At 41.1% G+C, this 15,519-nt stretch overlaps 1 protein-coding gene across 1 annotated transcript in view; it reads left to right on the top strand.

Moving 5' to 3' along the window:
• LOC141909950 (MYND-type zinc finger-containing chromatin reader ZMYND8-like) overlaps window positions 1-15,519 on the top strand; it is a 35,759-nt gene that overhangs the window by 7,061 nt on the left and 13,179 nt on the right. The window contains exons 2-11 of the mRNA XM_074800634.1: window positions 10,550-10,620; window positions 11,102-11,197; window positions 11,598-11,722; window positions 11,931-12,074; window positions 12,220-12,333; window positions 12,498-12,590; window positions 13,315-13,402; window positions 13,985-14,040; window positions 14,122-14,202; window positions 14,978-15,219. Coding sequence (XP_074656735.1) covers window positions 10,575-10,620; window positions 11,102-11,197; window positions 11,598-11,722; window positions 11,931-12,074; window positions 12,220-12,333; window positions 12,498-12,590; window positions 13,315-13,402; window positions 13,985-14,040; window positions 14,122-14,202; window positions 14,978-15,219 — 1,085 coding nt within the window. The 5' untranslated portion in view covers window positions 10,550-10,574. The remainder of the gene's footprint in view (window positions 1-10,549; window positions 10,621-11,101; window positions 11,198-11,597; window positions 11,723-11,930; window positions 12,075-12,219; window positions 12,334-12,497; window positions 12,591-13,314; window positions 13,403-13,984; window positions 14,041-14,121; window positions 14,203-14,977; window positions 15,220-15,519) is intronic.

Below are 15,519 nucleotides of genomic sequence, written 5' to 3'. Positions count from 1 at the left end.
AAATTCATACATATTAAAACTTTTATCCGGAACTTTTTCAAACTGCAAAAACTGTACTTTCAAACTTGGTTAATCCGTTTTTTGAATTTGAAGTCAACACATGAGAGAGGTTTAATTCTATGAGACATTTTAAAAAATAAGAGAGTAGTGACGTTTAGACTCAATTATATGATACATTTTCAAAACTTAGAGATTAGTGACGTTAAGACTCGATTCTATGAGACATTTTCAAAACTAAGAGATTAGTGACGTTAAGACTCGATTCTATGAGACATTTTCAAAACTAAGAGAGTAGTGGCGTTTAGACTCAATTCTATGAGACATTTTCAAAACTTAGAGATTAGTGACGTTAAGACTCGATTCTATGAGACATTTTCAAAACTAAGAGATTAGTGACGTTAAGACTCGATTCTATGAGACATTTTCAAAACTAAGAGAGTAGTGACGTTTAGACTCAATTCTATGAGACATTTTCGAAACTAAGAGATTAGTGACATTAAGACTCAATTCTATGAGACATTTTCGAAACTAAGAGATTAGTGACATTTAGACTCAATTCTATGAGACATTTTCGAAACTAAGAGATTAGTGACGTTAAGACTCAATTCTATGAGACATTTTCAGAGACTAAGAGGGTAGTGACGTTTAGACTCAATTCTATGAGACATTTTCAAAACTAAGAGATTAGTGACGTTTAGACTCGATTCTATGAGACATTTTCAAAAACTAAAATGAAAATGTCTCATAGAATTGAGTCTAAACGTCACTACTCTCTTAGTTTTTGAAAATGTCTCATAGAATTGAGTCTAAACGTCACTACTCTCTTAGTTTTTGAAAATGTCTCATAGAATCGAGTCTAAATGTCACTACTCTCTTAGTTTCTGAAAATGTCTCATAGAATTGAGTCTAAACGTCACTACTCTCTTAGTTTTGAAAATGTCTCATAGAATCGAGTCTAAACGTCACTACTCTCTTAGTTTCTGAAAATGTCTCATAGAATTGAGTCTAAACGTCACTACTCTCTTAGTTTTGAAAATGTCTCATAGAATCGAGTCTAAATGTCACTACTCTCTTAGTTTTGAAAATGTCTCATAGAATTGAGTCTAAACGTCACTACTCTCTTAGTTTTGAAAATGTCTCATAGAATCGAGTCTAAACGTCACTACTCTCTTAGTTTTGAAAATGTCTCATAGAATTGAGTCTAAATGTCACTACTCTCTTAGTTTCGAAAATGTCTCATAGAATTGAGTCTAAACGTCACTACTCTCTTAGTTTTGAAAATGTCTCATAGAATCGAGTCTAAATGTCACTACTCTCTTAGTTTTGAAAATGTCTCATAGAATTGAGTCTAAACGCCACTACTCTCTTAGTTTCTGAAAATGTCTCATAGAATTGAGTCTAAACGTCACTACTCTCTTAGTTTTGAAAATGTCTCATAGAATCGAGTCTAAATGTCACTACTCTCTTAGTTTCGAAAATGTCTCATAGAATTGAGTCTAAACGTCACTACTCTCTTAGTTTCGAAAATGTCTCATATAATTCAGTGTAAATGCAGTAATATCTATAGCCAGCTTAACGCAGTGAAATATTGTCATTTCGCAAATGAGCGATTCTCAAATTGTTATCGAAATATCCGCCTTTCATCACGCGTTCTAAACGATATTGAAACGTGAGCCCCGCCGTTGCCCGCGGGGTTCGTTGATATTTTACGTGTCGTTATTAGACTGGTTGCTGGCACGCGCGATCGCGCGGAGCTCGTGCGAGTTTCGATTTTGTTTGTCGCTTATTGAACTTTTCTAACGACTGTGGAAATCTTTACTAATTTGTGCGACGAGGTATTTTCTCGTCAATTTGCTTTGATTTCTGATTCGCGAAGCTCAAAATACATGACAATATATATATATATATATATATATATATATATATATATATATATATACCCGGTTGAAATCATTACGGAAGTCCTTCCTTATAAGGACCCTTATTTTACAGGAAAGAACTTCTTTTTCAGTCAAAAATTCCTTCCCTTTTTGGTCGAAAAAGTCCCTCAAAGTACTTCTTTTTATCTTGGCCTTACAACAGGAAACTAATAATAATTTTACTGTCTGTTGAAGTCATTTGGAATAAGGTCTCGATAACTAATAAATGCAGTTTTTAGAGTTAAACTTAGATTATGAATTTCAATGGGTCTCGGGTTCCTATGTATAGGGCGTCCACTTTCGGGGGTTTGTTGCCTAAAAATTATAGGTATAACGTTAACAGTGACATCGTGAAAATTCAAACTGTAGCCACTTTTATTCGACTTCCCTGTTCAGAGATAACTGCTGAGCCATTTGAGCGACCTATCGTTGATACTGTTTCCTAATAGCCTGTTTAGTAATGGCTGATGTTGTACCTTATCAAATGCTTTGTCGAAATCTTAAAGAGTAATTATGGCCTAACTGTCAATTTTCCAGAGTCAAATAGGACCATCTGGTCCAGTTGTCCATGGTTTCAAGTCGGTCTAATTGACTGTCAACCTTCCTCTTATAAAACTGTGTTAGCCGTTGGACAGCTGATCTTACTGGTTACCCCTAGAACAGTGTGAATACCAGCTGATCTTACTGGTTACCCCTAGAACAGTGTGAATACCAGCTGATCTTACTGGTTACCCCTAGAACAGTGTGAATACCAGCTGATCTTACGGGTTACCCCTAGAACAGTGTGAATACCAGCTGATCTTACGGGTTACCCCTAGAACAGTGTGAATACCAGCTGATCTTACGGGTTACCCCTAGGACAGTGTGAATACCAGCTGATCTTACTGGTTACCCCTAGAACAGTGTGAATACCAGCTGATCCTACTGGTTACCCCTAGAACAGTGTGAATACCAGCTGATCCTACGGGTTACCCCTAGAACAGTGTGAATACCAGCTGATCTTACTGGTTACACCTAGAACAGTGTGAATACCAGCTGATCCTACGGGTTACCCCTAGAACAGTGTGAATACCAGCTGATCTTACTGGTTACCCCTATAACAGTGTGAATACCAGCTGATCTTACAGGTTACCCCTAGAACGGAGTGAATACCAGCTGATCTTACGGGTTACCCCTAGAACGGAGTGAATACCAGCTGGTCTTACGGGTTACCCCTAGAACAGTGTGAATACCAGCTGATCTTACGGGTTACCCCTAGAACAGTGTGAATACCAGCTGATCTAACGGGTTACCCCTAGAACAGTGTGAATACCAGCTGATCTTACGGGTAACCCCTAGAACAGTGTGAATACCAGCTGATCTTACGGGTTACCCCTAGAACAGTGTGAATACCAGCTGATCTTACGGGTTACCCCTAGAACAGTGTGAATACCAGCTGATCTTACTGGTTACCCCTAGAACAGTATAAATACCAGCTGATCTTACAGGTTACCCCTAGAACGGAGTGAATACCAGCTGATCTTACGGGTTACCCCTAGAACGGAGTGAATACCAGCTGATCTTACTGGTTACCCCTAGAACAGTGTGAATACCAGCTGATCTTACGGGTTACCCCTAGAACAGTGTGAATACCAGCTGATCTTACTGGTTACCCCTAGAACAGTGTGAATACCAGCTGATCCTACGGGTTACCCCTAGAACAGTGTGAATACCAGCTGATCTTACGGGTTACCCCTAGAACAGTGTGAATACCAGCTGATCTTACGGGTTACCCCTAGAACAGTGTGAATACCAGCTGATCTTACGGGTTACCCCTAGAACAGTGTGAATACCAGCTGATCCTACGGGTTACCCCTAGAACAGTGTGAATACCAGCTGATCTTACAGGTTACCCCTAGAACGGAGTGAATACCAGCTGATCTTACTGGTTACACCTAGAACAGTGTGAATACCAGCTGATCCTACGGGTTACCCCTAGAACAGTGTGAATACCAGCTGATCTTACGGGTTACCCCTAGAACAGTGTGAATACCAGCTGATCCTACGGGTTACCCCTAGAACAGTGTGAATACCAGCTGATCTTACGGGTTACCCCTAGAACAGTGTGAATACCAGCTGATCTTACGGGTTACCCCTAGAACAGGATAAAACATCAATTGGTGAAGTCATAAAATTTCTCATTTCTTAAGTCCAACTTCAAAAATTCAAGTACTTTAAGACTGGAATAATGACTTAATTAAGTCATTATTCCAGTCTTGATTACTGTAAGTGCAAGATGACTGGATTAAGCGGGAGGATTCCTTGATTCCTTTAAAACCCCTTGTAAGCGGAAAGTGCTATCAAAGAAGCTTGAAACTCCTTTAATTTGAACAAAATGCCTTGAAACCCCTTTTAAAAGCCTTCAATTTTGAGAAATATGCAATTAGAAATATTTTTACGTAGTTGTACAAACTAAAGAGTAGACTACCCCTTAATCAAACAAAAATGAACTTTAAATTGTCACCACGTCAACTATCCACTGGTTAACTCTGACCAACTTTTGAGCAACTGCAACCCCTAATGGATATCATAGTAACAATGAACTTTTAATTGTCATTATGTCAACTATCTAATTTAACTCTAACCAACTTTTTGGTAACTGCAGCCCCTGATAAATACAGTTCAATGAACTTTTAATCGTCACTATATCAACTATTCACTGGTTAACTGTAACCGACAATAGAGCAACTGCGTCCCGAGGGATTTTGTTTTTTTTTTTTTACACAATTAGGCGGCTCTGTTTAAACACAAAGTGTATTTCTAAACCCTACGAGCCATTTTTTCACAAACGTAAATTATAACCGTTTGAACGCGGCAAAAAAACGAAACCGACAATTTACGAATTACGTTACTACGTTTACTAACCGCGACAACAATAAAAACCATGACGACGACGGAAAAATCGAACGAAATCATTTTTTACGACAAGAAAAAAACGACGATGATTTTATTTTACCTGGTTCTTCACGCGTCGGTAACCAAGGCGACGATGACATTGCCATTGTTGTTATCGTCACCCGCGTTTGCGTTCATCGTTTTCGGGCTTTGTTGTCACCGGACGACGAACGGCCCTCGGAATGTCGGAAAGTTTTTCGCGAAACTCGCCGTGAATTTAGCGTCGCGCCGCGTCGCGTAATTTATGATAACGTCAGTGCTCGGCGTCTCTGATATTTCCGCCGATTTTTAAACGATCGATCGCGGACACGAATTTTCGCGCGGCGTTTATTTTCGCGATCGGAACCTCGGCGCGCTCTTGCGACCGGCGCGTTCGCGGCTCCGCATTCGGTCCGGGCGCGTGGGTACGCCCGCAACGTTCGCGCGCTCGCCCGCGCGACGACGGGCCCGCGCGGTAATAAAAACGGCCCTCATGACGCGTGGAATAAATCGGCAAGACTCGATACTCGCCCGGGGGCTTCTTGCTTTACTTGATGCGACGAATGATAGATAATGTTATAACATACGTGTTGTTTATCAAGGATGCTTTGAGACTGCGCAGACCAGCATCATCAGCATCAGCAGCAGCTGCAGCCCCGGCTGATTAACTACTGCGCGTCACTGATCTCGTTAGAATTAATTAATAAAAATTGATTTAATTTGCACCACTGTTGTTGTTCAAATCGCACGCGTCATCTAAACCCATTAACGCTATTATTAGTAATTAATTATAATTTTATTGAATTGTCTTTCAATTCATTTGAAATTCTACCAAGTCGGCTAAACTAATTATAATTCTATTGAAAATATCGAAGTCATTCGGCATCGGTGATAAATTATAATTTTTCTGACTCGTTGAAGTCGTTAAGAATGAGAAAGCATAGACGATCAACTAATCATAATTTTACTGAATTGTTGAAATCATTTAGAGCGAGGTCTTTGCTTGTTACTAATCATAATTTTACTGAATTGTTGAAATCATTTAGAGCGAGGTCTTTGCTTGTTACTAATCATAATTTTACTGAATTGTTGAAGTCATCGAGAATGAGGTCGGTCGTTAATTTGACTGAATCTTTGAAGTCGAGGTCGGTCATTAGTAACTAATCATAATTTTACTGAATCGTTGAAGTCATTGAGAATAAGAAGGTCTTTACTTAAATAACTAATTTTTTACTGAATGTTTTTAGTTTGAATATGATTAATTAGAATTTCAAGCAGAACGTCATCAGTAACTAATCATAATATCGATTAACAGTCATTGAAAATGATCTGCCTTAAAACAGCAGTATTAAACACAAGGCATATTATCGAACTTCACTGAAAGTGAGATCGAAATTAATTCGCCATCAATTTTGCCAAAAACTACTTACACAATTTCCTGCTGCTGCAGTCCTCGATGATAAATCGCCACTTTTCTTCCCCTGTGCGGAGAGATGACTTCACTAATTCCTGCTGAGGACTCCGGAGTCTCTGGAGTCAGTAGATTCCGAGAGACAGAGAGAGAGAGAACTGACGCGTGTAGCACTCACCTGTGAGACAATCTAACCCTTAATGCCTAAATACGACTGTGTGTGTGACACTATTAGTTAGTATATGACCTACTTGTTCTACCGAGCTCGGCTGAAGGACAGCCCTATTTTAGGAGGCGCGTGCACTTGATATTTCAATCTTATACAAAGTATTCTTTTTACATCTACACCGAGAACTTGTGGTCCCATTGGTTCCCGGCACTGTCATCTTGTTCTTGATTCGGTTTTTTTTATTTATGTGACCTAATCTTGTTGTCGTCTATATTTAAGGATTGGCCCCACGAGAAAAATGTTCACATTATATTGATTTTGAGAGAAGGGTTCACCAGTACAGTCAGTCTCTTTATAGGTGAGATGGTCTCAGCTGACTCAGCCTGGAGTTAAATTGTACTAGGCTACCTAGCATAATGGGCCTAACAGTTGGCTGGTCTAAAACCTGGCCCGAGGGTTGCCTAACACCGGGCTAAAACCAGGCTCTGGGATTCTCTAAGCCTTGCCTGAGAATATTGTCTAAAAGCTGGCCCTAGAGCTACCTAACACCAGGCTACAGTACCGGGTCTAAAATCGGGTCTAGGCTTTCCAAAACTTGACCTTAGGCCTACCTGACACCAGGGCCTAAGGCTGGCTAAAACCTGACCCTTAGGGCTGGCTAAGACCTGTCGAAAGAGTTGTCAAAAACCTGCCCCTTGCTGTCTAAAACCTGCCCCTCGCTGTCTAAAGCCTGACTGAAGATTTTCCAAGTAATGCTTTCTTGATCTTGATGTTGCGTTTCTATATTTTTATGAATTTGATGACCCCCCCCCCCCCCCGGTGTAACTAATATATGGTCGTGCATTTAGTATTTGGAGGTATTTCAGAGATTTAAGGACTGGCTTTGATTAAATCAAACCTTTCAACGCGATCTCAAACTTAAAGTACATGGCTACTACAAAGAATTTTTATAGTGCGTTCCAAGCGAACGGTTTCGAAGCGCGACGAGCGAGGCACGGTCGAGATATCAATGATAATCTGACCTCTCGGGTTCGGTCGCCGTGACGCACGGCCTGTGTGTGAGAGACACTTTAATTGTTTAAGTCGTTAACAACCTCTGAAAATTCGTTAGTAGAATAAACGCTCGATAAACACTTCATACAATCAGTCCGGCGCTCTGTCCGGGCGCTCTGTCCGGGCGCTCCTCAGTGTAGATAGTTGATTGACTTTTAAGATTTGATATTTCTATTTGATATATTTCCTCTCTCCCCTCTCCTCTCCCCTCTCCTCCCCCTCTCTCTCCCTCTCCCCTCTCCTCTCACCCTCTCCTCTCCTCTCACCCTCTCCTCTCACTCCCCTCTCCTCCCTCTCTCCTCCCTCTCCTCCCCCTCTCTCTCCCTCTCCCTCTCCCCTCTCCTCTCACCCTCTCCTCTCACTCCCCTCTCCTCCCTCTCTCCTCCCTCTCCTCCCCCTCTCTCTCCCCCTCTCTCTCCCTCTCCTCCCTCTCCTCTCACCTCTCCTCTCACTCATCTCCCCTCCTCTCTTCTCTCCCTCTCCCTCTCCTCCCCCTCTCCCCTCTCCTCTCACTCCCCTCTCCTCTCACTCCCCTCTCCTCCCTTTCTATCTTTCATCTCTCCCTCTTCCTCTCAATCTTCTCTCCCACTCCTTTCTCTCTCCTCCCTCTCCTCTCACTTGCTCCCTCTCCTCTCTCTCTCTATCTTTCTCTCATCCCTCTCTATCTCTGCAATACCTGCCAGAAAGGACATTACGAATCAATAAAATAATATCAGCAAATAAACCGTTATAGATATTGAGATAAGCGTCGAGACCTCGATATAGATTAGGTGCACGAAGGCTACGCGGTTAAAAAAGCACTTTTTATATCGCAGAGAATTTCGATATAAATGGACGAACGCCAAACGAGATACGACAATAGACTGCGACCTGATTATAGCGATCTCAAAACGGCCGCATCGCGCGTAATCTCGAAGACCTTGACAATACGCAGAGTCGACACATCTCAATCAGGGTCGAAAAACTACTTGAAACGAGACGCTTTTTTGGCAACAAATTCGGCTCGCGCGCTATTTTTAGCCGCGCGAATCGGGGTCACCGTGTCGAAATCTTAACGGGTACAATATGTCGTTTCGATAAAGCGCAGATATCGAATATCAATCAGAGAAAAATGAAATATTGTTTGCGATTATTCAAAAGTCTTCTATTTTTTATAACTGTGCACCACTCATTCATGTCTTAAAAACTCCCTTCTAAACAAATAAAGCTTAAATAGGTGCTTGAAACTCCTTTAGTATATGAGAAAAATTCCCAAAACTCCTTTCAAACAAACTCAGTTATAAACTCAAGATGTTGCGCAGTAGACTACGCCTATATCGGTACTGTTTGGACCCGGGGCCGGTTCCATAGACAGGGCTTGGACTTAACACCAGTCTAAGACGAACTCTATTCTAAAGCCTATCTAACAACTTAAGACCAGTCTTAAGATTCAAGACTACTTTTGGACTTAAATCAGGACTGCGCAATTGGCCCCAGGGGCGCGCAGTCATAACTTAAGTCCAAAAGTGGTCTTAAACCTTAAGACTGGTCTTAAGTTGTTAGATAGGCTATAGAACTAAGTTTGTCTTAGACTGGTCTTAAGTCTAAGTCCTGTCTATGGAACCGGCCCCTGGGGATTTTTTCTTTTCCCAATTAGGCGGTTACTGAATTAGAAACAGAGTTCAGTTGTGTAAAAGATCAAATTTGCTTACAAAACAATTGAATAAATGGTTTACTGAGAGATAAACAGAACAGATTTAGGAGGAGTTTACTGTAGTTGGGATAGAAACAATTTTGATTATCCTTTAAAACTCTTACATCCAGGGATGACTGATCTGTAGGGACGCCGCTTAGTGAAAGTTTCGAACCGGCCCTCGCGCCCAAAACATGCCCCTCGCGCCCAAAACTTGCCCCTCGCGCCCAAAACTTGCCCCTCGCTACGGAGAATCAGTTTCGTGAAAAATCTTCGAGCAAAAAAAATTGAAAGCGATGAATTAGAACGATGTGTTTTTATCGGATATCGATCGGCCGTCGTTAAACGTCGTCGTCGACGACGACGAGTCGATAAAATCAGCGCTCGCGAAAACCGATCTTGAATTTAACGACACGTAATCTATATATTAAACTTTATCCATCTGTCTCTCGGCTGCGGTGATGAGGGCGCCACTGTCACCGTCGCGATGATTTTGTTGCGATTCGTTCCCATCATGAATTATCATCGCTATTAATTGTAGGCGGGTCTCATCCGTCTGCTTATATTCGTCGGTACGTTATTTCCGCGAGCTTCTGTTGGTATATCGCGGAATGTTATTTTCGCGATTGTCCACCAAACAGATATTCGTCGGTATGTTATTTTCGTGAGTGTCCGTCTGCTAATGTTAAGCGGTATGTTATTTTAGTGATTTTCCGCTTGAATGATATTAGTTATGGTGTGTTATTTTTGCGAGTATGCTTCTGCTTGTGTTTAGCAAGATGTTATATTCGTGATTGTCCACCAAACTGATATTTCGTTGGTATGTTATTTTTGCGAGCAAGGCACAGTCGTCTGCTTTCTGACGGCGTGATTTTCATGTAGAGAATGAATGAATGAATGAATGAATGAATGAATGAATGAATGAATGTAATAATCCGTAAGTCTAGATTCAACTCTCCCCCGAGGGCTCACGAGCTCCGTGTAAATGAAAACTCGCGTTTCTCATCGGTTATTATCGATTAAATCTTCAACGAGAAGTTAACGCCACGTGTATTTATTCATCGCTCTTTGATTTCGAAATTCGTTTGAGTTTTAAAAAAACTCAATCGAGGAAAAAGATAATGACGTGCCATTTTTTCAATCTCTTTCATGTCCTAATTACGGCTGAAATCGATTAAACCGTGGAGTCCATGATTAAACCGATGATAATTACATGGATAATTAAAAGTATTTTCTACGTTTATTTCTGTCTCTCGATTTATAAACAGAGTTGGATCTAGGCTGTAGGATTGTAAGGCGTCGGTCCGGACGAGAATGATGGTGTATTCCGCGCCCCCCCCCCAGCCCCGCTCTAAATCCATCCCTGAGTACCTCGATTGTAAAACGTTTTTGGTTCTGTTTGTCTATTTTAGGAGGACGCGCGGAGCTGATTTTGAGATGTCGTCTCAGCGTCGTAAAGACCCGATTGGAACGAGATCGAAGGGTAAATAGTTTCATCCTGAGAACTCGAACACTCCTCGATTCCTTAAAAACTCTTTCTAATACTTTTAAACATGTCTGAAACTCATTCGATCTGAGCGATGGGCCATTAGAAATTTGTGTCTAATTTCTTCATTTTCCCTCGCTGTTTATTCACTCTTGCCTGTGCTAGTCTCTGATACCCGGTGTGAGTTCGACCAGTTACAGCTGTCTGTATCGATTCAATTGTTGTTGATACTGGCTCTTTGACAGTGAAATCCTGTGATCATAACCACTGGGACCCAGTTCCACAATTAGGCAGAGATTGCTTGATTGCGCCTAAAATCGAATAGTTTTCATCTATTGTTACGTATTTGACTGCATTAATTGATTGGATTCTTAGCAGATCAAGTCAGGGAAAGTCGGGGGGAAAAGTAAGTCCGATAACAGCGGCGACCTTGAATTAGTTTTGGAGTTGTCGATGTATTAAATGTTTATTTTATTAGCCGAAGAAGGCAACGCGAGACGTCGTACGTTCAGTCGAGATGGAAGCATCAAAGATTCATCGGCGACAACGCCGAAAAATAGTCCCGTAACGAAAGGTGAGTAATTCTGACGAGATCGCGGTCCTAGGGCTGCATCGGGGCCCGGACGAACGGGATAAAGAGATCCATCTAGAAAATTCTATTTCCTAAGATCGTTAATTTTCAAATTAACAAGCGTTTTTTGAGGATTTTTTCGACATAAAGGGGACAATCTCAATAGGAAAGTAGAGGTTATCCCTAACAATTAAAATATTCCAAAATCATGCAATATCTGTGAAAAGTTGTGTTCTAACCCGAAGGGGCTTTCCTTAATAATGATGATAATGATGATGATTCGTCATCAATTAAAAGGAATATAATAAGTAGATTGATTAGAGGGGAAAGGTCCGGACCCCCAAAAATTCCTCCTAGATCGGCCCCCATCTGTTGTAATGTTTTGTTGTTTCTGACATTGCAGTAGTGACACCTGGATCGAGCGGTGGAGGACTGTCGTCTAGGAAACGCATCGTATCGTCTGAAGCCGGCGGCGCGAACTTGTCGCAGACGCCTCCCGTGAAACGCCGTCGCAAAACTGATACAGCGGTAAGTGTGGATCCACCAGGTGTCGCTAGTGTGCAGTAGGACACCATCTTCCACCAGGTGTCGCTAGTGTGCAGTAGGACACCATCTTCCACCAGGTGTCGCTAGTGTGCATTCAGATGTTGCTTGATTCAATGAGAATCGATCAATAATTTCTCATATTCTAATTGTAATTTATTATGCACTGATAAAACTGTGTTATGTACTGTAGGATAGAGAAGCCGACCCTTACTGCTGGATGTGCCACAAAGAAGGTCAAGCGCTTCTGTGCGAACTTTGCCCGCGGGCGTATCACGCTAAATGTCTCGGGCTCGATAGAGACCCGCGGGGTGACTGGGTCTGCCCGGAGTGTGAGGTAAGATACTAAATGCCTGTAATTGTTACCATACAGGTCAGATTGGCAGCCGGCCGGGTCAAGTTTTAAGCTCAGAGCGGAGAAACAGGAAATCAATTTGTTTTTGCCTGGAATAATTCTATCTTATTTGATTCATGTTTTGTAGACTATTATGAAATCGGAATGCACCGACACGCGATCGAAGGCCATGTCGATGGTAACCATCGACCAACTGTGCATATTGTTGAAATTCGGACTGCAACGTATGAAACACAATGGGGTAAGCAGACGCATGATTCCGTTAAATTATCACTTACTAGTAGCAGAAAGACTTTCACTGTAAAATATGCCAGTAAAAAACCCCGGTATCAGGCTGATAAACCATGATTTCAGTTAAGTTTTTTTTTCGTAGAAATAATTCCAATCCTTGTTTCTGTTCTGCAGAGTGAACCGTTTCAGAAGCCGGTCGATCTGACTATGCATCCTCAATATAAAGACTTTGTTATCAATCCGATGGATCTGTCTCAAATGGAAACTGTATGTATGCACCCTTTCAGGTGTATTGATGTAATTAGCGATTAGTTTTGGTCTCATTGAAAGATGGCAGCACCTGTCAAACATAGTGAAATACTAGTAACTGACGATACACTGCACCGCGGTGTAGACGCACTATAGTGGTACACATGATATAAAACACTGGATGAGGTGGAATTTTTAAACATTATCTTCAGCACTTTCTTATCAGTTAAATAGTCGGCACTGAAGGGGTTTTAAAGGGCAGATAGATGTGAAAAGTTGTGAAAAAAAGTCATGAAAATTGTCTTGTAAAAATATTTAGATCCCCTTTCTATGCCATGTACGGTGCAGCTCTGAATTTATGCCTGAACTGTGTTGAAAAAATTTTATTTCAATCTCGTCCACATTACAGATTGCTTTCAGTAGATTGTGCCTTGACGAGCGTAGATGTTTAAAATCGGGGAAAATCTTTAAAATCCTTTCTTCGGTTGGTCAAAAGTTGGTTAGAGAACCAGTGGATAGTTGACATAGTGATAATGAACTTTCGATCGTTGCTATCCACAACTCTTACCAACTTTCGATCACCTGGCTCGTGGTATTATCTCGCTTAAAATGTTAAAAAGCCAATTATAAGGATTTGAAAAATGTGTTCCAGAGTTCATAGATGCGATCTCGCTTGTGTTTTCCAAATTCATCTCATTTCGAGCCCGGTTTTATTCAAATATCGTATTGTTTAATGTTGTAGAATATAAAGAAGAAGATGTACGGCTGTACAGAAGCTTTCTTAGCAGACGCAAGATGGATTTTACACAACTGTATTATATTCAACGGCAGTAAGTTTCAATCTGATTTCAATCATAAAAATCTGACAAGTTTAAATGGACTTTAGACTGGTTTTAAGTTATAAGATTGGTGATAGAACCAAAATGAGCTTAGACTGGTCTCCAAAATGAGTTTAGACTGGTCTCAAGTTGTTAGATTGGTTATAGAACCAAAATGAGCTTAGACTGGTCTCAAGTTGTTAGATTGGTTATAGAACCAAAATGAGCTTAGACTGGTCTCCAAAATGAGTTTAGACTGGTCTCAAGTTGTTAGATTGGTTATAGAACCAAAATGAGCTTAGACTGGTCTCAAGTTGTTAGATTGGTTATAGAACCAAAATGAGCTTAGACTGGTCTTAAGTTGTTAGATTGGCTATAGAACCAAAATGAGTTAAGACCAGTCTTAAGTTGTTTGATTGGCTATAGAACTAAAATGAGCTTAGACTTGTGTTACATCTACGACTAGCAGAATAAATTTTTTAAAGTCAATATTGATATTCTGATTAATGTTGAAATGCTTTCATCACAAAATCCAAATCATAGTTTGTTTTGGTTGATTTTTAATCCTCCGTCTGCTCTGGAATTTTCATACAGCTCATCATAAATTGACGGGGAGCGCGAAAATGATTCTCAAAATCGGAAAACACGAGGTATGAATTATAAACTCTATTTAATATTACATTTTATTTCATTAGGGCAAGAATTTAGAATTTTGTTTGTCTAATTTTTAGATGAGTGAAATCGAATTGTGTCCCGATTGTTATTATAATTCTTGTACGAAGACCAGTGATTATTGGTTCTGCGAGCCTTGTGTGAGTATTGCATAATCTTTTTGAACTGGGAAATAATCCCGTTCGAAACCCTGCCAACGAAGGAATGTGGCAGTGTTTCATGATGTCATCAGGTTTGAATCCCTGTCGAGGGAGGAACGTGACAGAGTCTCATGATGTCATCAGGTTTGAATCCCTGTCGAGGGAGGAACGTGACAGAGTCTCATGATGTCATCAGGTTCTAATCCCTGTCGAGGGAAGAACGTGACAGAGTCTCATGATGTCATCAGGTTCTAATCCCTGTCGAGGGAGGAACGTGACAGAGTCTCATGATGTCATCAGGTTCTAATCCCTGTCGAGGGAGGAACGTGGCAGAGTCTCATGATGTCATCAGGTTCTAATCCCTGTCGAGGGAGGAACGTGACAGAGTCTCATGATGTCATCAGGTTCTAATCCCTGTCGAGGGAGGAACGTGGCAGAGTCTCATGATGTCATCAGGTTCTAATCCCTGTCGAGGGAGGAACGTGACAGAGTCTCATGATGTCATCAGGTTCAATCCCTGTCGAGGGAGGAACTTGGCAGTGTTTCATGATGTCATCAGGTTCTAATCCCTGTCGAGGGAGGAACTTGGCAGAGTCTCAGGTTTGAGGCAGGATGTATATTATGTACTGATGACACTGAAATCCATTAAGGTCGTTTCTGTGACTGGTCAAACAACCCAACAAGTCATTTGATATTTCAACTGGTCATTTGGTCAAACAACCCAACAAGTCATTGCTCGATGATATTTCAACTGGTCATTCATATCTAATTTCAGAGGAATCCTCACCCGGTTGTTTGGGCGAAGTTGAAAGGTTATCCGTTCTGGCCGGCGAAGGTGTTACGCGAGGTCGACGGACAGGTTGACGTGAGGTTTTTTGGCGCTCACGATCGCGCGTGGCTCGGCGTCAATCAAGTCTACATGCTCTCCGCTGATAATCCGACCGTCATCAAAAACATGAAAAAAGGCGGCTACGACCATTCGATGAAAGAATTAGAGATTCACATCGATAAATTGAGGTAGGTTATTTTCGTTAGAAAAGTTTTTGATATTTTTAATTGAAAATGAACTACTAACACCAGATATTAGACATTTTATCAGCGCACTTTCAGAAACTGATCGTCCACACTTCACATGTGTTCAGTGCTTCACCTGAGACATTTTTAATTGAAAATGAACTACAAACACCAGATATTAGACATTTTATCAGCACACTTTCAAAAACTGATCGTCCACACTTCACATGTGTTCAGTGCTTCATCTGAGACATTTCTAATCAAAAACTGAACTACAAACACCAGACATTAGACATTGTATCA

Source organism: Tubulanus polymorphus, chromosome 8, assembly GCF_964204645.1.
Source record: "Tubulanus polymorphus chromosome 8, tnTubPoly1.2, whole genome shotgun sequence".
Lineage (NCBI taxonomy): Eukaryota > Metazoa > Nemertea > Palaeonemertea > Tubulaniformes > Tubulanidae > Tubulanus > Tubulanus polymorphus.
The sequence above is the reverse complement of the archived record's forward strand: the minus strand, read 5'-3'. Positions and strand labels throughout refer to the sequence as shown.